Consider the following 23,402-nt stretch of genomic DNA (forward strand, 5'->3'; position numbering starts at 1 on the left):
TACTTTCATCAATGGTATTAAATGGGACCTTATGGAATGGAGCATATTAGGTTCTGAAGTGCATTCTGTCCTTCAACAGGACCTCCCAATGTAATATTCCTACAGATTTCACCTAACACAAGGCACAATGGGAGAGACAGGATGCTGCAAGTGTGTGTGTGCTCTTTACTAACATGTCCTAAAATTGAGAACTTCCACCAAATGTGTTGGTTTGGTTTATTTGTTTGTTTGTTTTTCAAAAGGAAGCTTTTGTATGAAATCATTGAGAAGGCAGCACCTGAATATTTCTTTCACAGAACACAACTTCATACATCTTTCTGTGAGGACCTCCCAATATAGTATTCCTACAGATTTCACCTAACACAAGGCACAATGGGAGAGACAGGATGCTGCAAGTGTGTGTGTGCTCTTTACTAACATGTCCTAAAATTGAGAACTTCCACCAAATGTGTTGGTTTGGTTTATTTGTTTGGTTTTTTTTCAAAAGGAAGCTTTTGTATGAAATCATTGAGAAGGTAGCACCTGAATCTTTCACAGAACACATCTTCATACCTCTTTCTGTGTAGACTTTGATCCATTCAATAAGAGGTCCTTTGAAATCAAAGATGCTTCTAGCCAAGTTCAGTTTATGATAAAAACCATAGCCTGCAAATTTCCCACCAAGTCAGAGTTGCACATATCTGTCTGTGTATCTGTTATATAGCCATACTCATCCTACAGTGTGCTCTCAGACTTACCCTAAAACTCTGCAATAATTTCAAAAACAAAGGTATTGAGCTTTCCCATGTCAGTAAGTTGTATTTGGCAAGAAGCTTCTGGTATCCTGCCACCTGGAACTGCAGTGATGTGGAAGAGCAGGCTTTGTGCCTGAAAAGGCCCAAACCCTGGGGACCTTGTCTCGCCTTTGACATTTACAGACTTGTTTTTCCTGAACAGCTCTGTTTTCCAAGGATCCTGGAAAGATCAAAGCTGTGCATAGAAAACCCACAATTCCTAAAAAACCCTCTATACTGCAATGTCCTGAACAAAAAGACACTTGTCAGGAATATGGCTATAATCCTAGAAAAGACAAACTATATTTCAGATTGGAGGTACTGAACATTTTGCTCCCAGCTCCTGGCGCAGTTATTCTATAGGAGTGACGCTGTGGTTTGTACAGAGTACTTAGTTCTAGAGATGCTAGTTGCAGGACAAATGAGTTCTCCACTGCCCATTCAGAGCCTGAGTTTGCCAACACACTTATATGATACAACATTAAGCTGACCAGCTGGAAGGCATGCTTGAAAGTCTTAAAAAGCTTCAGAAGTATTGTACTGGCGCCTTTTTTCTTCTTTTTTTTTGCAATCCCAGTGTCCACGGACAAACAGTTAAGAAATCTTAGGAGCTGCTAGCCAACATGAATTTGAGAAGCATGCATACTCTGTAACACATTTTCCCCCATGTAGGCAGTATTGTAACCACAACTTTTCCACTATGCAACAATTAGGCAATAACCTGAGCATTAACAGAAGCTTAGCTTCTTGTGGCAGAAAGAAGCCCTACAGGTTGGTTTATCCTGTCCTTGACAAGTCAATTTGTCTTGAACTAAAACTCAATACCAAAATCAAGAATCCGCTCAAACTTATTTAAAGTAATCTCACATCTCTCCTCTGGCCATATTCTCTTAAAACACATTAATTGGCATGCAGGTTTTTCAGACAGCTTCTTCCTTTAAAAATTAAATCTGTACTATCTGTTTATTAACTCTGAAACATTAACAAACATCTGCACTCTAGCAGGACAAAAGTACACACTGTAGATTGTCAAGACTGTCTGTGTTTGGGAATTTGTGGTAGGTCAACTGCATTGATGTGAAATAGCATGAGCTGACCTTGTGCCAAAAATATTTTCCATCAGAACCCACTAAAGCAGGCATGGACAGTAGGTCAGCTGGCCTGCAAGTCCCGCATAGCCTAACACAGCCCACAGAAAGGCTTCATTACTGACTACTGCCTGTTTCCAAAGAAGCCAGAAACAATTATACTATATAGTCTTCATGGAAGCCTCTGTACTGCAGACACTACTGCAGTACTAGTATCATTTTTTCTTAGTAGTAAATTGATGCAACTGCCAGGACTGATGATAGGAGGTAGTGCTTCTGTGGGTCATTCAGGTATTTTCTAAAAACTCTGCTCTAGTAAATCATGTACCACATCATGAACCATGAACTCTATTTCACACTAGTCCAGAGAAAGAGTGCACATCACCTCATGTGTGACTACTGCTGTTGAAATGCTTAACCTTAAGGTTACTGATTTAGAAGCATTTTAGTTGTGCTGTTGCTAACAATATATATTAGTAACCAGTGCTACCAGTATTTTCTCGTTTTCCTGTATGAGCAGCACACCAGCATTCTGCAGAAACCTGGCATCTCATATGCTATTGAGAGTAAAAAGTTAGACATGCATTTTAAATCAAATGGAGTATAAGAAATTAAGAAAAAATAAATTACTTCAGCAGAACAACATTTCTAGTTGTATTTCTGCTATGACAGATCAGTGTTTATGAAGACATAGGATGACAGCTCCTAGCGTAACAGAAATAGAAAGAACAAGAATATTACAAGAACAAAGAAGGTGTACACTTACAAAGGTTTATAAGCTCTATACAAACACTACAATGTTGAATAAAGGCCAAAAGAAGAGGCACTGAAGAATTCTCATATTTCCATGTACAACACAAAGGGTACAACTTTGCTAATGTCTGTGAACACTCTTCAAAGCATCAAAGGCTGAAAGATTTCTCCTGCGCAGTCCAGGTTAAAGCAGTTTTTCTGGAAGCGTGCCATGCTCTGTGGGAGGGAGATAGGGGTGCAGCAACAAGCTGGATTTAAAAGATCCTCAGCTGGAAGTACAAATACAGAGAATGATGTTTAAAACTGTTAGACCCCTGGAGAGAAGCAGGAAACTCTCTTTATGACCCCCAGAGTATTTGTTTTTCCAACAGTTTCCCAGCTCAGCTTGAGATTCTCAAGGGCAGCAACAAAAAAAAAAAATTGACTTTGCTCAAATTAGTTTTGACTGGTCCCCAGGTTCCCAAGGTGATAATTTAACACCTCATTAACAAGTGCATTATTGGAGGAAATTCAAATGAACAGATTTTAATGATAATTGAATGTTTTCAGCCTCAGCCTGCAGAAGGAGTATTTCCCCCTTGGAGTACAACAGCAGTCGCTGTTTCCATTTGTGGATTGACTGCTGGCAATGAACGGCAAAGTACTGACTTAATTTATAAATATACCATAAGCTACTTAAAATTCAATTCCAGGCGCTGAAACATGGCTATTCCTTCATTACTGCTTATGTTTGTACTTGCATATAATTCTGGTTTGTCTTTGGAAAGAAAAAGGCAAGGTTACAAAATGTCCAATTTCAAGAAACCTACTTGATTAGGCATATGATGGAACTGCTGAGGTCCTATCTTCACTTGAGGCCCTGATTAAACACAGAGAAGTTAAAATACCAATTGCAGTCTTTTCTCCTCCAGAATTTCAACAGACTATCTAAGCTTAGTTTGGTTTGGTTGGGTTTTTTTTTCCCAGCATGCTTCTCCCTGGGCATATTAACAATACAACAATGGTCCTGAATTCTGAACAGCTCAGTTATGCTCAATTCTCTGCCAAGACACCTGTACATTCTTATTATTCTGGTTATAATTGGTTTGACTGCCTTCTCTCATTTAACTCTCTCACTCAATATTGTTGCACATAGCAATGACAAGAGTAGAAATTAAAACAAAATTTTTTAAAAGGTTCTCACTGATGAGATGGAATCAATTACTGGCTCTTCACCACTGAGGTGCTGAGACAAATACCAATCTGACTCTGCTGCTAAATGACTGACCAGCCTTCAAAGAGCAGTTATTTGTTTCCAATTGTTTGGCAGCAGGGATGGCCAATGCAACTGCTACCTCCACTGAACTATGTTAGATAATAATCCTTCATTTCTATACAGTGCTCAAGACAACGTTCAGTCAAAATTTAAGAGCCACCTTGGGCAAGGTGTATCCATGACTTATTCTATACATGCTCTGTGTTTAGGTGTGGAATATTTGCCTCCTAAAACTCACAGGGAAGTCAGTCAAACTTGTTACAAATGTCAAGAGGTATAATTACTAGTAAAGAATTAAGGTCTGTGGAAAGAAACAGTTAATCTCTTTTACAAGCCATTAGTATTGCCAACATTAGTTGAAACTTGAAACACACCTGGATTTAAGGCTCATCTTCAGTTTTCAATACATAGGAGAGCAAATTAAGTTTCACCTCTGAAGGTGGTTAACCAGTCCCTAGACTGGTTTCACTTTGCATGTTTTGATTTGCCTGTATCTCACTTATTATTTTCTTCCACTTGCCCCCAGCAACGTCATCAGGGCAACAAACAGGCTGGGTCCTGAACAGCTACAAGGCTAACAGAGCTCCAGTTGTACAGGATGCATCACTGGCTCTTATGTAAATAACAGAAAGGAGCCAGCTGGATTCCCAGTCCTAGTGAAATTGTAGCAGCTAAAAATCTAGCTTTCAACTCAAACCAAATCATTGATGCTGAAAAATTCACCAAGACAGGTCAAGTACTTAACATCATAAATCATAACAATGTCTCATTTACCATGACAAGAACCAAGCTGTCTCATTTTCTCTACAGTCAATTTAAATAACAGCAAGAATCAAGTGGCTCTATGCTACAGCTTTCCAGAACTCCATTCCAAGAACCAATTTGTCATCTTTGTGTATGTATACTATGACCTTGAAAAGCCTACTTATTGTGTCTTTTTATTATCATTGTTTAAAAAGCTCTTTTATCTACAAAACTATCTGACATTCATTCATCTTGTGGCTGAACACAGCAAGAGCAACATTCACCAAACTGCTGACAAGTGTCTGCAACACTTTCTCATGAAAGTTTTCAACCACTGAGACTTTGAATTGGAAAACATTTCCAAAAGTTTGTTTTTGTAGAAAGAAGACTTCTCCATCTCTCCTGCTCACCTTGCTCTACTAGATATATTAAAGCCAAATGTGATGATATACAAGATATTCATGTGTAGTGTCACCTGAGTTCTCCAAAGAGAGTCTATATGCTCAAGGTGCTCAACACTCTTGAGGATGACTGTTCCTTTGAAGAAATTCTAAAAGGGACCACAGATCAAGTATGTTTTGTTTAAGACCCCATGATGATCTTCTAGCCAACTACAGTACAAGACAAGTAATGCAAAGTAAAGCAGGATAGACAGAATCTTGATCTAGTAATGTAGAGGAGCTGCAGTACTGGAAGAACCCACAGAAGAATCCACCACTACCAAGAACCCATAAGGTGGCTCTGCCACCTTATTGCTTTAGCTGTTAGCGTAGTTTTGCAATCCAGATGAAGGAAAAAGTAATATATTCATATATAATGACACTGCTGTAACTGTCTTCAGGGTGACTGAAGTCTGGTAGTCACTTACATGCATACACCTTACAAAGAATTAACAGATTAACTTGAGTAGAAATCAAGACACAAGAAAACTACTGTGCCAACTAAGGCAACACATTAGCACATAAGCACATGTCTCACATTCTCTGTAGAGAAGCTTTTCACAGCATCTGTGTTTTCTCTGTGCTGCCTCCTACCAATATCCTATTTAGTCACTGGTAACTTGCTGGAAAAATCTGAAAGGAGACATTCAGTTTTTTTAATTATGTAAAGTTTTAGTAATTACAACACCTTATATTCTAAGTTTGGAGTCTTCAGATGCTTCTTTAGATTTAGAAATAACCTAGACAATTAACATATTCTTGCAAAATTATTTACAAAAACCCTTTCATCTTCAAAAACTACTCGGTTCTTATTACCTATTCCTCAGCTGCAGCCTATCTCTATCTGACATGACAATTTCCACAAAGATTTGATGACATGGAGGACAGCAGGTTTTACAAATAGCATGTGGTAAACAGAAGCAGGCAGACAAAGAAGCCACAAAGGCTCTTTTCAAGAAAGCACTCTTGAAGCTATTAAAAGATTTAGCTGTGGTCCAAAGCAAAGTTGGGAGCTAGCCATCTACTGTTCGGATTCCAGCTCCAACTCCTGTGCTGCTGTAAAACCATTGCCCTATCTCAGTTTCCTTTACCAATTCATTCAGCTTGACTAACTTAAAAGCAATGAAATTTTTGTAGTACACAGTCAATTCAGAGGTGCTTGCCAGTGACCCCGTTTAACACTATTTCTCCACTTGTCTTTCACAGTTAACAACTATTACCAGCACCCATCTACTCCTTATTTATTCATAGTCAAACCAGCTGCAGGCAGTGGTCCTCCAGAGCCCCACTTGTAATTCCACAGACTCCAAACACAGGTTTTTCAGCCAAAGCCCTTAAACAAAGAAAAAATGTTGTCATGCTATCACTAATCAGCTGCTTAGTTCACCCAACTGAACTTTTGCCAACTTCTTCCACCAAAAATGTCTACAAAGTAATATTATCTCTAAAGTCTTAAGACAATGTAAAAAATGCATGACTGGGAAACAGCACACTGCAGAAAATAAATAGAAAAGCACTTTCATGCAGAAATCATCCTGTGAGGCGCTTATCTTAACTCAAAGTTGACTTAGATGCTTAAAAAGCCATCAACACATTGACAAGACCTGCAGCTGAGAAATCCTTTGAGATTTGACAGGGTTCTGGCTATCCAGCTGTTATACCCATCACTTATGAAAAGTGCTAAAGCTTATATAGAAAGTGGACACACAGAAACTTCTTGGAAATGAGACACCTATCAAACACCAAAACCACTCATTTTGTTGTTAGAATGCCAAGGAATTCTGGTACTTCTTGGCACCAAATTAGCAGGATGTAGCTCAACATGCATTTTAAGCAAGTTGAGTACATAAATGTTGTTTTGAGTTTATTTTTTGGCCATATTGGTTCCTAATCTGGTTTGCCTTTCAGCTCGGATGGATCTTGCTGGCATAATGGCAGGAGAACAGTGTGGAATGGAAGTTACTTCCTTACTCCTGGCTTGAACACATACCACACAGGAGCCTCAGAATGAGACAAAAATGCATGAGTTTAAATACTGTAAACAGAAATCAGTTACACATTCCTTGCTTCCTGCTTCATTAAGCAAAACAGATACTGGAAGAAACCCAAAACAAGCAACGCCAAAGCAGACCACAGATTGTTGGCAAATCATCAGCTATAAAAACCTCAAATAAAGTTACTTTTAAGACTACAGCAAGACAATTTTTTGTGTAGTGTGAAGCTTGCTTAGTACCTATACTCAAGAGCAGGGAATCAACTCCTGTATCTTGGTACAGGTCTCACAAGGACCACTCAGATGCACTCAAAGCTAGCACAGACACAGACACAGACTGCTGCCCAGCTGTTCTTGCCTCACTTATGATGTCTCTGCTGAGCAACCTCCTATACCAACTGCTGGCATTTAAGTCTGTTCTCAGATAATATAAGCAAACCAAATGAAAACTGTTATAACAGGAAAATTCTCAAGTCATATCTCCAGTGAGCTTTTCCACTGCAAGTCATGGAACAGGTTGGTTGGTCAAATGACACATGTTCAAAAGCCAATTCACTTCTTCAGCATACACCACCACCACCTCGTGGCCAGATGCCTCAAGCTCCAAGAATTCAATATATACTGCAGTCAGAATTCTAAGAGCCTCCAAACTAAATGCCACCAACAGTTCCTCAATAAACTACATCAGCATCCTGTGTGAGCTGCTCACATCTTTTTAATTATCTGTGAAGAGGGGAAAGTAACCTACATGCAAACCATACTATTTCAGCTGCAAGGCAGCTTAAAGGGCTACTTACTTCATGTTGTAAATGAAGGAGGCTGCTACCCATAGGCAAATGAGACAAGAATCTGTCATTATAACTTTGAATGCCCAGAGTGTAGCACAAATGTTCCCTTTTTAACTTCTACAACGAAACAGGAAAATTAAGACAATAAAGACAAATATGCTGAATTTTTACTCCTAGTCCATTAAGTTCACTGATTTTGAAAAATGCCTCCAGCTCCCCAAGTAAAAAGGGATTTCAGAAACATTTCCACATTCACCTTGAGATGGAAATACCAAATTATATTAGAGACCTTAATTGAAAGCACTGTCCCTGCAATAAACCAGCACACAACTATAAAAGATGCAATAGCAAAATACACTGAAAGTAATGTTTAAAGTGGGGCAAATAACAAAGGACAGACTATGGAAAGAAAAAGAAGGCAGCTAGAATAGCTTGACAGAAAACAAAAATCAGTACAAGAAAACAGTGTGTCCTAGACAAGACTAAGATGACTTACCTCTAGCTGAAACTCTTTATGCTGTTACTAGGCTGATCTGCCAAGCAGAACTGTAAACTGGTTCCAACTGGAGAATTACTAGTGCATAATTATGGAAGTGTTCGCTGACTGTGTTATCTGTCAAAGTGATAGAGGCTCTTTTTGGCTTCCCCTTTCCACATGCTTACTGCTAGAAAGACTCACCAATAGTTGTACCATCTTCACCCATAATGCACTTCACGGAGGTGATGATTTGCTCCACAACAGGAGGTGACATTGATGTTGCATATGCAGCACTGTGAGAGTATGTCCTGAGGTAATCAATCAGTTCCTAGCAAAACACAAGAGGCATCAGACACGGCCTTCCCAGCACTCAGAGACATGCTTCTGTCATATCTTCAATCACAATAAAACAGGACACCACAAAAAAACTCTTTCAGAATGCCCCATAAAAGAGCAAGAATCTCAGGGATTAATTTTACAGTACAAGAAACAGCAGGAACATGACAACTCATAATAATGTCACAGTGCAAGAACGTGTGTTGATCAGAGACAAATGTCTATGACAGACTTGTTTCGCTAACACCATCAACAGTGGATTGCAACAAAGGTTTGCATTATGTTTGCATTACTTGAGCTGTGCCCAGGGTGAGTTTCAAAAGTGTTTCTTCTAACAGTGAGAATAGAAAGAAAATGAAATAGTGGGGAGCAGGATCCATAGGTGTTTATGGATCATGCTCAATACACTTCTTTCCCCACAAAAACCACCATACAAGGGAACAGGTCACAAAATCTCTCTTGTTCATCAGCACAATACAAATAAAGCAGTAGGTGTCATTTGAGAATGCACAAACCTCAGCCTAATCCTTCTGCATTTCCCATGTAAACACATCCTATTTCTCTTAGAGGACAAAAGCAGCTCATATAGGAACAAAGGACCAATGCACCTTACATCTAGGCTGCTTGTTAACTGTAACAAAACCATGCTAAAATATGATAAACATCAGTAGGAGTGCCAGGAGAGATTCTGTCTTTTGCTACCATAAAATGAATAATGACAGCTCTGTAGCTATCAAAAGCTGCAAATGTATTATAAAAACCCCCAAAAGTGTTCTGTTGCCATCTGCCTAGGGTCAGAGTTGAAGAAAAGGAAGTTGTAAAGGGACTTTGAACTAAACTAGATAAGAAGATGTAAGGCCTCTTACATATGAAGTAATCCCTCAATCAGTAGCTAAAACAGTTGCAAAGGCTTCTTAGCTGCTTTACCTTATGCCATGGAGTCAATCCCACTAGCTCATTACCTTTGGAAAAAGATTTATATGATTTTTTTTTTCTGGGGAAGCTGTTGAAGTAATTTTAATCTAACTGTTGCAAACACCCCCCAAGAAATATCTCCAAGTTCTATCTCCATTTATGGGTGGAAGTAATTATCACAATTAATACGTAAAAAATTATTGTCCTGGTAGGAAAATGGTAGAATTTTACCCTCCAATAAAGCTTAGAAGCATGATCTGTGAGATCAGGTATTTGATGACATGAGAAAGGTGACACAGGGAATGGTCTACACCATCCCTCTGAGAATTAGAGGTTAGGCAAGTGCAACACTTACAGCTGTACTTTCCAATAGAAAGAGACAGTTACCAAAGCAAATATCCCCAAAACCTCAAACAAATAAAATGCCAAAACAAACAAACAAACAAAAAAAACCCCAAACAATCAAGCAGTCAAAAAAGCAAAAGTGTCATTTCAGAAAGCATACTGCTTGCACCCAGGGGAAATCAATTCTACCAGACTAACCTTCTTGCCCCCAATGTATCCTCCTGCAGCTCCAAAGCTTTTCGTGAATGTTCCCATCATAACATCCACATCTTCAGGATTGAGTCCAAAATAATCCACTACACCCCGGCCACTGGGACCCAGGGCACCTATACTATGAGCTTCATCAAGGTACAGATAGGATTTGTACTTCTTCTTAAGGGCAATCACTTCAGGCAAACGGACTATGGATCCCTCCATACTGTTGAGAAACAAAAATTCAGTATAAGTTGATTTAATTGCTGGGACCACCTCATAGAAACTAAAATCACTAAGCATTCATTTCTTCACTCTTTTAGTGATTACAAACACCTAAAATTTGCTAGATCATCACAGTCTGCAGAGATGTACCTCTCCTCCTTGCACCTGGGGCCTAGATCCCTCCTTTCTACCTGTTCAGCATCCACAGAGACTAAACAGTAGCAGCAACAAGAAGTTAGGGCACAGGAATGTGTTCAGTGATAATTCATTTATAAAATTATCAGAGTTTTACTTCCACTCTAATGCCAGTATTCTGACTTGACATCTACTTACCTGATGTTTCTGAGAAGTGATCAGGCTTTCGTTACTAACACTCCAAAACACCACACTTTGTACTGAAAGTCACTAGGATTTAAATGCCTAACACAGCTGTGCCTACTGCTCCTACTCGCTCTTAGCAAAAACATTAAATTTGTGCAATTCCGTTCACACTAGCATAATCTAGTAAGCACAGAAAGAATGGAATGGACAAGCAACCTAAGACCTCAGCTCTGATATAAGTAATCAGTTTTGATTAATTAATTTCTACAATATAATCAGGATGTGGTTAACATTGTGATAACACCAGGTGCAGCTACAGTTCTAGCAACAGAAAGCCCAGGATGTGAGACATATATGTTGTAATGTAATTAACAGATGAGACCAATGAAGTAACTATGAAGTGACAATATTCATTGTTGGATTTGGCAAAGAAACCCAAACACTAAGCATTCAGATCTCACGTGGAGGGTCTTAGGAATATAAAGAATAGTTTGTACCTGTATATTCCTTCCACCAAGATAAGAATTTTTTTCCAGGGCCTCCGTGTACGAGGTTGCCCATGCACAATAGCATCTTTGAGCAGCTTCTCCAGGCTTTGCATATCTGCACCAGAAATTACTGTTAAATGGTACCAAAACAGCTACTAGCTTGAACTTTGACATGACTAAAGACAGCAATATTCCAAAAAGGCACAAATTGCTCCAGCATGGAGGACAGACCATATACAAGTCAATAAGTACAGGCTTCATCTACATACAGGCTCATGGATGAGACTGAAGGGAATAGGTAACTGTATGAACTCCAAGGAAGAATTTCATCATTCTAAACTAAAAGCACAAGTTAGAGCAATAGGCACAGACAAAGAAAGTGGGGGTGTGTGGGGGGGAAATAAAAAAAGGAAGGTATCTCATTCTGATGAAAAGTGAAGGCAATTTAGTAGTACGAATGTCCTTGTGGATAGAATTCAGAATAGAACAACAGAATAGAGCTAGAACATAACAAGTTCAAGAATAATAAATTAAAGATAAGTAGACCAAAGTGCAGGAAAATAAACAGGGCAAGTGTACTTTTTTAATTTATTTGTTTAAAATTGAAGGGATTGGAAGTGGGAACAGGAAACCGCTAAACCAAAGGAGAAAAGTCAAAAAAGAGAACCACCAATGCAGGAAAATGTTCAGCTTATCAGAAACTAGACAGATGAAACTGTTAGCAAAAATATATTCTGAAATCTTACAAGCTTTGGTTACAAACACTTGATGTGATCCTTAGAGACCTAACTAATATGAACAAATACACACACGTGGAATCAGTTCTGAAAAAAAAAACCCAAGGAAAGGAGTGAAGATGGGATTAATCAAAGCATAAAAGCCAAGTGCTGAACAAGAGATGGATATAAACACTAGGGCATGAAAAAGAGCACAAATTAATCATGGAAAGAGAACTCGTAGACTAGTGCAGTTGTAGCAGCAAAAGGAGCTTGTGAACTAGGTCTAGACTAAAAACTAAACAGCAAAGTAGGTCACTTAACGTGCTGTTAAAAGACAGCTAACGTTCAGAAAGTCAATGATGAAGAAATCAGCAGTGTAGTCCCTGTCTCCAACAGGTCTCAATGAAGGAAAGACAAGGTTAGTGTGGTTAGAGAGAACAACGGAAAATAAACTTCAAGTCTAACTTTTCAAGAAGGAGGGGAAGATGAGTCTGAGCTTAATGAAAAGGACAAACTACAGAATAAGGCAGGAAAAAAAAATAAAAACATTGGACAAGGAATTTCAGGGGAAGCTTTCATTCTCCCTCAATTTCTAAAAATCTGACTATGAATGAAGCCAATAACATCTCAAGAAAATCACATTAAAAAGGCAGCATAGAGTATAGCAAGAGTAGGACTGAGAACACATACAGAAATATGAACTGAACATCATCTTGAGAGGCCAAGATCACAGTTTGCATTTTGCCTTGATTCTAACATGCCACTATATTCTCTTCCACAAAAACCCACCATCTAAAATGTTTCAAGAATATCCCACAATTTCACCAGGGGAAAGCACATTCCTACAAATCATCTATTGTAGCCATTCCCACAAATCATCTATTTTTCATCACAGAAGCTTCTAAGTCCTTCTCCCTATAGCCAGCACTATGTTTGTCACCAATGTTCATTGAAATTCTGCATCTGAGGCAATGTTCAGAAGTGTGTCCATACAAATGCAAGAAGTTGAATGCAAAGCTTTTGTAACCTTGTCTAGCAACCAAAATTTATGAAGAATTGAAAAGAAAAAAGAATGTTATTACCAAATGCTCTACTTTTTTATAAAACAAATTACTCAAATGATAGAAAATGAGAAAGAGTGAACACAAAAGAAACAGTAAGCACAACAGAGAGAATCCACACTATCAAGTAGGACAAAGAAAGAAAAATAATTGCAGTCACCCAAGTTTTGCTGTTACCACTACACACTTCAAAGAGAGCAAGAGCCATCGTGATCTCAGAGACTGACACTATAAAGGGTATTAGGAGTACCTGAAGAACCAAGGTAGTTCTTACTAATCAAGAACAAGCACATGCCTCTTTCATCAAGAGTAAGAGAAAGAAATCATAGGTACCTTTAACCTGAAAGTTACTATAAATACCTCCTTTGGAGGAAGACGAAACTAAGAAATTTAAAATCTGTGTATTTTGGAAACAAATACTTAAGTACTTAAAGCAAGTAATTAACTGAACTTAATCTATGCTTCACATACCAAAAAATTCTTTTAGAACTATATTGTGCCAAGTCATGACTGTCTTGGTTAGCTAGGACATCTGCAATCATAAGCTTTTGTTACTGTAGGAGCATGTTAGCATCCAGTTCTAAAATTAAACTTTGTTATCCCCCAAATTGTAACCTAGACCCCTACAGGACTGCATCATTATGCGACACACTGTTAGAATAGTCTAACCTTGCTGAGCTACCCAAGCATGGTAGAACAAGAAACCACGCCAAAACACCAGTGTCCCTAAACTTGCCAAAGGGTAGCACGTTCTCCTCCATATGCAGAAGTTGCAGGCCAGAACAGCTTCAGGATAAAAGTGTTATTAGTTGGGACTGAATACATAAAAAAACCTGATTCAGGATGATTCAACTTCCAGCAGCAGCAGTCTTCTGACCTTTTACTTAACTAGCAATTTATTTCCTTGCATGAAATTGAATTTTTAGCTATTAGAAGATAGAAAATATGGCATCTGATCTATAGCATCTGCAGAAAAGCAGAGCCCACCATCTGATACTTACTGTTGTGCTTAAAGATTCGAATAGTTGCTCCTGACAGTCTTGCTCCAAGCACTAGCGATGCATGATTCAGTTCATCACTCAGAATCAGACAGCCCTGAATTAGCAGGGGAAAGAGGAAGATATTGAAAAGGTTAGGTTTCACAGCATGTAAAACCTTTCAGCTATGAAGCACTTCAACACCATGTAAGAAAAAAAAAGCATTCCAACATAAATGCAGGTAGTCCAGGGAAAACTTGCTAAGATCCAATTTGCAGCCTTAGTATGGCAAATAAAAATACACAACTGCTCTTAACTGAAAGAAACACTCAAGTTTCACTTTTCCTGGAAGTCCTGCAGCTGAATCTGCCTGAATATGTCATGCTGTTGATGAGTACTCATCCTCCTATGCAGTCAGGTAAAACAGGGAGCAGAGCAGCTTGCCACAGTTCCCTCAGCAAGTCCACAGTGCTGCTAAGAAACAGGAGAGTGCAGACCTAGGTTAAAGGCCTTCTCAGCCTTGCACTATTACTTTCATTAGGAGGCAACCACTGACTAAACCCACGTGTAGATGGGGTAATATACAAGAGACAGAAAGTGGAAAACAGAATTGCATGGCGAAGTGGAGAAGTTTTCTAAAGCCATTGAATATGACACTGAATTAATTTGCTTTTTCAAAAAAACCCAGAAGATAAATCCTTGGATAAACATTAAAACAGGATATGTATGTTTTGAGAGCAGCAATGATTACAGGTCAATAACTGATATGCTGAACATTTAGTCACAGCATTATCACTGTGGACTACAGGCATGTATGTATATTGGGGGATTCATATAGAAGGAAGCAACAATATTTCTAAATAACCTTGGCCCACTCCAATTACTATGCAAATGTGCTGCAACTTTAGAAGTGACTTTGCTCAGCCAAAAATCTAGAAAGGGTGTCAAGATGCTGAAGACCTAACACTGAAACATGCCATTCCATACTTCTCTAATAACAGCTGATGGAGGAAGGAATCAAGAGGATTTCTCTGCAATGGGAATTACTAGAAAGGACTGTGAAAAGCATTGCCTATAGTTATACCAGGAGTGTCACAGACAACAGGAGTACTTTGTCCAGAACAAAGGAGACTCTGCACTAGAACTGTGATGCACCTACAAACCTTCTGCATTCTGAGAAAGCTAGAGGGCTTTCCCCAGAAACTGCCACAAATGCCATGTGTTCATACTGCTGCTACAAACATTCACATTACATGTTTCATAGACTTTGGCATATCAAGTATGGAAATTTCCAACTAGTGTTTGCTCTTTGGAACTAATATATCAGACAGAGTATGTATACATCAGAGGACATTGCTGTTAAACACTACTGTATCAAAAGAAGTGAATATAACAATCCAGTCCTAGTATTCCTCTTGAATGGTAAAAAGCAGGAAAAGTGATCGTTTAAAAAAAAAAAAAAGAAAAAAGAAAACAAGAGATTCATTGCCTAGAAAAAGCTTCTCCATAAAAACAAGGACAAGCTTTTGGTGGAGAAAGTAAGATTTAAAAAATTATTAAATGGCAGCCTCTTTTTACCCTCTGCTAACAGGACATTCAATTAGAAACAAATTAATTTGAAACTGAAGAAGTAGTAACTAGTCTATTACTGTCTGCCACTAGAAAGAGGGCAATGGATCACATAAGGCACTGGCACAGTACAGCAATCACTGATGACTGTGTGTAAAACTGAGTGATGCTACTACAATGATAAGACTTCAGTTGCATTTATCAGCAAATTTACATTTGAGAAAGCATCCAGGACAAGGCTAACAGGAACAGGAGACAACACTACTTGGGCTCTAGAAAAATATGTCAGTGAAGATCAGGCTTACCACCACATCCTGCAAGGCTGACTGAAGTGAATGCTACATTTTACTGCAGAGTGCTACATGCATGAATTGTGTAATTCAGTCCTGAGCAGTTCATTTTACAACTCACTTATATGTGGAAATTAATGTGCTTTCTTACAACTAGAAAAATATCCTTCAAGCATCACTGTTCTAACTCAATTGCATAGTCTCTCTCCATCCAGAGCTATGATGAAAAGCTCTGTGCTAAAGGCAGTACAGAACAGTGTTATTACCTAGCTATACTGACTCTACTAATGACACTTAATCCAAAACAGGCAAGTTTGAGAGTCTAGCTTAGCCTCAAATGGTCTAACAACTTGTGACTAAATAACCCTCAAATGTCCCATTATCTGTGGTCTAGACTCAGCACAGCTGGCAGTGACTGCACCAGGCACGTGACAACCTGGCTGTGAACAGAGGGTCTCTGCTGCTGAGAACTGCCAGGTGCAGAAGACCTGGTTTTAGTGATGCTTTAACAGTGCTGAAATACAACTTTCAGTCTACACCAACTATACTTATTTTCAGCATCTGCCTAATAGAGGCTGCTGTTAACGAGGCATAGTGAACAAAGATCAACTAAATAACAATGAAGCTTTTGAATTCCTTTTGCTGACTAATACTGATCAAATTATGGCATAGAGATGGATCTAGTCACACTGTAGATGTTGTTAGTAAAAGAGGATTCAGTAGGAACATAAACTAAGTGCTTCAGGATTCCACAGAGCAGAAAAAGGTCCAGTATATGTGAGCAACTATACTGTTAGCCTCAAATGGTCTAACAACTTGTGACTAAATAACCCTCAAATGTCCCATTATCTGTGGTCTAGACTCAGCACAGCTGGCAGTGACTGCACCAGGCACGTGACAACCTGGCTGTGAACAGAGGGTCTCTGCTGCTGAGAACTGCCAGGTGCAGAAGACCTGGTTTTAGTGATGCTTTAACAGTGCTGAAATACAACTTTCAGTCTACACCAACTATACTTATTTTCAGCATCTGCCTAATAGAGGCTGCTGTTAACGAGGCATAGTGAACAAAGATCAACTAAATAACAATGAAGCTTTTGAATTCCTTTTGCTGACTAATACTGATCAAATTATGGCACAGAGATGGATCTAGTCACACTGTAGATGTTGTTAGTAAAAGAGGATTCAGTAGGAACATAAACTAAGTGCTTCAGGATTCCACAGAGCAGAAAAAGAACAGGTGGTCCAGTATATGTGAGCAACTATACTAAGCAGCTTGTTTTTAGCTAATTAAGTAGTAATACAGGAGCCCAGATACCATTAATTTGGAAGATATTTTGTGTTCCAAGTAGCTTTACAGTTGAAAATATAAGTAGGACATGCAAAAAGACACAAACAATCATTAAAATAAACAAACCAAGAGTTTATTCAAGCATGAGAATCTCTGAGCTTTACTGAGGACTGTCAAAGCATTGCCAAACAGGTAGTGCACATGCAATTAATTGTGTACTGGGTGGTGCCAAAATTCAGGATTTATGTGTCCTTATTTGCAGACAATGAAGAATCAAATGTGCAGTGAGAAGCAACTTAAGGCAGCCAAAAAAAAACCATTTAGTGAACATTCTGAACTGCAAAATGGTTCATTTGACAAGAACTCTCTTCTTTACCAGAGTGCAATTATTGTTTGGAGTATTCACTTGAGTATAAGGGCACATGTATTGTTATGATGCAAAAGCTTCTTACTACTTTATTTCAAGTGTACAAGAAACTAAGTATCCTCATGACTAACCCAGTAGGGATTGCTGTACTATTTATGATAAGAGTTGGTTACTAAAATGAGCTGCATAAAAAAGGTATGTTACATGCCTTGAAATTTACTGTTCAGATTCTCTCAATGGTTGTAAAACCTGCTGAAGTTCAAAGGTGAAAATTCAGAATCTGAGTAAGGTGTCTCAAAGGTATTCTCATAAGGTATTGAAGATATACAGTGGGCTCCCCCATAGAAAAAAAGACTGAGTAAGTTTGCAGGAGTGAGTAATTTGCAGTGACAACAACGAACAATCTTCTTAAATGTACCTGACAGTGTGTACTGAATCTGAAAGGTCTCACAGAAATCCTGAATCACTTTTCTGTTGAACATAAAACTGAAGAGATGTGGAAAGACAAAGAGCTAAAAAATGCAGGTAAAAGATATTTCAGAAGTAACATATGTTGCTCAGTTAATAGCACTGCAGAAGCATATTTAATCCAGAAAGATTAGATTTAAAGCACTCAATTTTTCTCTTAGATCAGACTCAAAAAAGTGGTTTTTTTTAAATATAAAAAGCATTTGATATTTAAAACAGACCAAAAGAAAAGGCACATTAGGTAGACAGTGCTACTTCCTTGTTAAAAAAAAAAAAAGGCATGCAGGAAGACACTGCAGCTAATGCTAAAGAGGATCAATCACCAGGAAGAACAAGGCAGCAAACTTATGATCTGTAGATATCACACATGGAAGATTTAGGAAGTAATCTCAGGAAGTGAAAAAATAAATAAATTACAGGAAAATAATTCACTACACTGGGGCAAAGAATTCCAATAGACTAGCAGAATTAGGTTAACAGTGAATCATTAAAAAAAAATAAAAATAAAAAAAGACCTGTTCCTGTACTTGCACTATTTTACTCTAAGGAGGAGCGAGGAGAACATGTATTTTGCATCAGAAGAGGCAAAAAACCCTCACTTTTATTTCATTTCCTAATAACTAAAATAGCATTGTTGGAGATAGTAGCCAATTTGTCTGGATGTCCAGTGTTCTATGGGGCACACGGTGAACATCATGAGTCTTTACAGTTAACCTTATTTCCCTCAAATAACCTTTGTACTTCTTCAAAGGAAGGATTTTTGAGCTGTCACTCAAAGATAATAAATTCTCTATGCACCAACATACAATTCAGCTTATCTGTGTAGCTGACAGTTGGTTCTTAGTGTTTCAAAAGCACCAAAACACCTTCAGCCAATCAGTCTGTTAATCAGCCACCATTTCACACACCAAGGAGCAGCCTGAGGAAGCAAGCCTTAACATGCCAGGCTTTCTCCCAGAGAGAAAGTTCTGGGCTGCTACTGGTCCCATGGATGCTGCTTCCCAAAGAGATTTTTGCAATAGTTAGAGTTGCATTCTGTGACCTACAGTTTCCATACAGAATATCTACAGGGACTGCAACTGAGGAAAAACAAAAGCAAACAAGTAGCTTTTTGAAAAATCATCCACTAGAATCTTTGTTAGGTGAGCTTTTGTCCATGACTTAAGCCATACCTTGCCAACTAAAGCAGGAATGTTCATAGAGTTTGTTGCAAATCCCATTCCATACGCCATTGCAGATTCCACACCTAGGAACCTGGCAACTAGCTTTTCCAGCTCCTCATGCTTGTCCAAGTTTCCTGCACATAAAACAAATGGGAAATTCAAAGTAAGGAGAAGCTTTCACTATTGCTAAATTCTACAAAGACAATTTCCACCAACCAAGCTGTGCTTTATTTAAAGGCCCATAAGGGAACATTGGAAAAAACCCATATATGAAAACATAAGTAAGACAACTGCTGTGCAACATAAACTAAATCCAGGAAGTCAATTTGTCTTCACTACTTCAGTGAAGCAGTAAAGCTGCTTTATCAGTTAGACTAAAGTTCAATGCTGAAATAACTAATGTTTTAAAGACCTGCAATCACATACAGACTTTGAAATAAACATTCAGGGAACATAATATCATCCTCCAACTTACCCATCTCCTGCCTAGTGCTGCACACCCCAGCTCCATACTGGGACAGAACTTTAGCAGCTGCTTCTTGGCAAGCCCCAGTCTTCTGTGCAAACCCAAGGTAGTTGTAGGAACCCATATTTATGATGTCTTTTATCACTCTCCCTGTGTATCTGTGTTTTAAAAACAGCACAAGTTAGGGCGCCCAAAATTTAAAAAATTATCTACACCAGAAGATTATTATTTCACTTTCCTAGACTATACACTGAAATGTTAAAACACAACAGAACCAACCATTAAATTATTTCAGTACTGCCTCTCATCATCAAACTGCAACAATCAGTTAAAACGATTCTCTCCCTATACTACAATCTCAAATTAATTCCCAGAAGAGTTTACATTTACGGGTGAATTTGCTATCACACATGAAATTGCTTGAGGCTTCTCAAACCATCTTTTGCTCTGACATGTTTCTCCCTCCATCCCAGAAACATACAACTTATCTTTCAATTACAAAATAACATCTCTAGATCAATTAACTTGGCAGCCTCTCAAGCGGGATATCCTCTAACCACAGAAAGGAAACACATCTGGCACTTCTGTGCTAACAATACGTGACAAGGAGAATAAGGAAGAAGTTCAGCAGAAAAAAAAAGAATTTTGTTTTGCCCTTGAAAGCCAAGAAGAGACGTAACTAGTTTCACCAAGTACTGTGCTGCAAATCTCTTCACATCAAAACTGTGATATGCCATTTCCAATTTGTAAAAACCCTTTATTGTATTTCTCATTTTGTTTCTACAGACTACTTCAGTTCTGACTCAAAACAATCATGCTAAATTCAGTCCAGACAGCAGCATTTAGTTAAAGTGGCAACACTTCTTCTCAATCAACATAAAGTCACAAGCAGCAGTGCAATCCAATGTATCCATCCATACCAGGCTCATGTCATCATGCACAAAGGTATTAATTTTAATACAGGTGTATGTCCAGAAAATCTTAATACAGGAAAGCAGTCAAAAGATTATATACAAATCATCACCTTGGTGGCTAAATCTATTTCAAAAGAGCAAAATTCATTGATTCGAGCTGCTAGAAAGCTCAAACTTTCCTAATAAAGCTCATAATCCACTGTTTCTTTAACCTCACAGCCTACAACTTGCTCTTAGAGATCTCATATTTTAAGACAGCTCTTGCCAAGTGTTTTCTTCAGTTTTGACTCACGTGAATGTCCAGTTATAGTCATGGGAAACTCTCTCCATCATGTCCACTTTGGCCCCTGGCACACTGCAGATTGGACGGTTCCAGCTGTCCCGAATGCGCATGTAGAGGTTTCTGTTGTAGAAATTTTCAAAGTCCTGGTACAATGGGACAAAGTCCTGAAACACATCAAAAGCACTCAAAGTAAAAGGAAAATATATATGACAGTAAAATAAGAGTAGCAGGAATAATTCTTACCTGTCATTCTGGCATAATGAAAAAACTCAACGCAAAACATAAAATAACTCCCTTCATTAAATTGTGGGCATATAATCTTTGCAGGAAAGGTATAGTCAGCCTTCAAGTAAAGCAGAGCAAGGGAACATGCAATGGCTTTTTGGCACCAAATACTGCTGTGCTGAGTACACAAAGACTTTAAAAACTAAGGTGCTCCACCATATTTTATTCTGTGCATAAGGAATGCATTTAATATAGCACTACTAGCATAATTTACACATTACCATTAGAACTTTACACAATTTTTTGTTTTCAATAGAAGCTAAGAAGCTGCATTATGGTACCTCTCTTCTGCACAGCTTATCAACACTGAAGTCCCACATGATTTTTATGAATGAGCTTTTCCTGAATTTTAGTTTCCCTTCCAATGTTTTCCAGGAAAAGTAAGTGACTGCTTGAATGGATAAGACAAGAATGTCAAACTAACTGTGGCAGCAAGGACATCTGAGCACTCAAGAACATTTTTTTCTTGCCCCAAAGTCACAAGATTTCCTTTTTACTATTTAATTAAAGAAAGTTTGACATTTAGTAGAGATAAGAATGCATAATTCATTTGCTTCTGTGGGGGAAAAAAAAATCACCTTTTTCATCATCTACAGAAGAAAAAAGTAGAATTTATTACAAAGGTATGAGCCAGCTGAGCATTTCTTCCTGTTTTTCACAAGAAAAAAGCAAATATTGTGATGGGAATTTTATTTGTGGTGACAGTATGAGAAAGGCAGAATATCTCACCAAGTACTATAAGTGTCAGACATTTGTACCACTGAAGCAAAACTGTGGGCATTTATGGCAAATTTTTAATAAAAACACAAGCAGGCACTTACAAGCTCTTACTTACAATGCTTGCCTGCAGGAGGAGTACTTTTTCCATTACCTTCCTATTTTAATGATTTAACAACCTTGTCCTTGCAGTTTGGAGCAATGGAACATTTAGTTCCACACCTTTGCATCCTCCTACCAGCAGCTGCACAGAAAAGACCAAGCCCAAAAGTGCCAACTTCTAAGCAGATACAGCTGCACCTAAACCCATTTCTTATCTGCCTGTGTCAAAAAGGCACAAATATATTAATTTCCATCATTTCAACTATGGAAAAACAACCCAAATTTAGAAGCAATCACTCTTTCAGAGAATCACATGTCCTTTCTCAAAGACAGACACTGGGAATAAAATTTCTAGGTCCTAAGATGCACAGAAGTGCAATTGTTTCTTCCATGCTCCTCTCTCCCAATTCATGACACAAAATCAAAATAGTTACCTCAAACTATTTGTTTCAAACCCTCTGCTATGTTACCTGTCAAGAGGTGAAGGAAGTGAGACCAAAAAGAAATCCTGCACATTAGAAGAAGAATACTTGAGAGATTTGTTAAATCTAATTATAATCTACTGAGATGCTTTTAAGTATTTTCACCTCCTCTTAACCATCTACACACAAGAGTTCACCTTTGCACCAGTTATCCAAGCACACCAACTATGTGAGCTGAGAAACAACTGGTATTTTAGCCAAGGTTCTTGGCTGGAAGGGGAGCCTGGAAATGAGTCATCATAGCAGCTCAAGCAGGTATGCCGGGCCGATACAGCCCGATCCACTCCGCATTACTCATCAGATGAGTTTTCTTTTGAAACCCAAGCTGACAAAGGCAGAACAGTAACAAGCTCAACTGGTGATATAAGGACAATCATCCACAACAGGCTGGCACCACCAGTATACGTAAGACAAGCATGATCTTAAGAGCCAGCTTTAGAACTAAGTTTAAAGTTACTGTGGGGTAGAGAAGTTCTCTGAACCTACTGGATTAGGATAAAGAAAAAATATACTTTAAAAGTCAACAAGAATTCAAGGAATAAATTATGGGTAAGGGAATTAAGGTTTAATATGGGACACTAGCTTTAGATTTTTTGGAGTATCAAGTTGTAGGATTATAGTAAAGGGCTTTAAGTGTAGGTATCACCACCCTGTCATCTCCTTTGTTATCTATACATGTACTGCTCCCTCCAACAAACCATCCTCAGATAAGTCCCATGAGAAAGTTCCTTGGAAGAGAGCAAGCAGGAAGTGTTATTTTGGCATAATGCAAAAATGGATTGTCTATTTCCTCAGTGATCCTAACCTCACTGAGGGGTTCTCACGACCCACACATGTGAGAATGTAAAAAACAAAGGGTAAGGATATTGTACCTTTATAAACTGATACTGACATGGAGTTTCAGAGCCCTCTTTTGGAGCTGGCATACAGGAGCAGATGATCTGCTGGTTGGTTTGGGGGTTGGTTTGTTTGTTTGTTTACCTCCTCCATCCTTCTACAGTGGCATTCCAAATGAAGAGCAGATAGCACAACAAAAAACCACTTAACTTCCTCATGCTAATTTAATGTTTTCAATCTTTGAACCAAAAAAATAAACACCTGGGGAGGAAGGGAGGGA

At 38.4% G+C, this 23,402-nt stretch overlaps 1 protein-coding gene across 2 annotated transcripts in view; it reads right to left on the minus strand.

The window, feature by feature from the left end:
- The window catches only part of SPTLC2 (serine palmitoyltransferase long chain base subunit 2), a 78,234-nt gene that overhangs the window by 38,604 nt on the left and 16,228 nt on the right, over nucleotides 1-23,402 (minus strand). For both annotated transcript variants that reach the window (XR_005627086.1, XM_039705195.1), the window contains exons 3-9: nucleotides 20,709-20,863; nucleotides 19,512-19,660; nucleotides 19,046-19,170; nucleotides 13,916-14,009; nucleotides 11,144-11,249; nucleotides 10,107-10,326; nucleotides 8,514-8,640 (exon numbers count right to left, since the gene is read on the minus strand). Coding sequence is in view for 1 of the 2 variants with exons in the window: in XM_039705195.1 (XP_039561129.1) it covers nucleotides 8,514-8,640; nucleotides 10,107-10,326; nucleotides 11,144-11,249; nucleotides 13,916-14,009; nucleotides 19,046-19,170; nucleotides 19,512-19,660; nucleotides 20,709-20,863 (976 nt within the window). In the remaining variant the exon portion in view is untranslated. The remainder of the gene's footprint in view (nucleotides 1-8,513; nucleotides 8,641-10,106; nucleotides 10,327-11,143; nucleotides 11,250-13,915; nucleotides 14,010-19,045; nucleotides 19,171-19,511; nucleotides 19,661-20,708; nucleotides 20,864-23,402) is intronic.

Source organism: Passer montanus, unplaced genomic scaffold (assembly GCF_014805655.1).
Source record: "Passer montanus isolate IOZ18808 unplaced genomic scaffold, ASM1480565v1 scaffold18, whole genome shotgun sequence".
NCBI classification, from domain to species: Eukaryota; Metazoa; Chordata; class Aves; order Passeriformes; family Passeridae; genus Passer; species Passer montanus.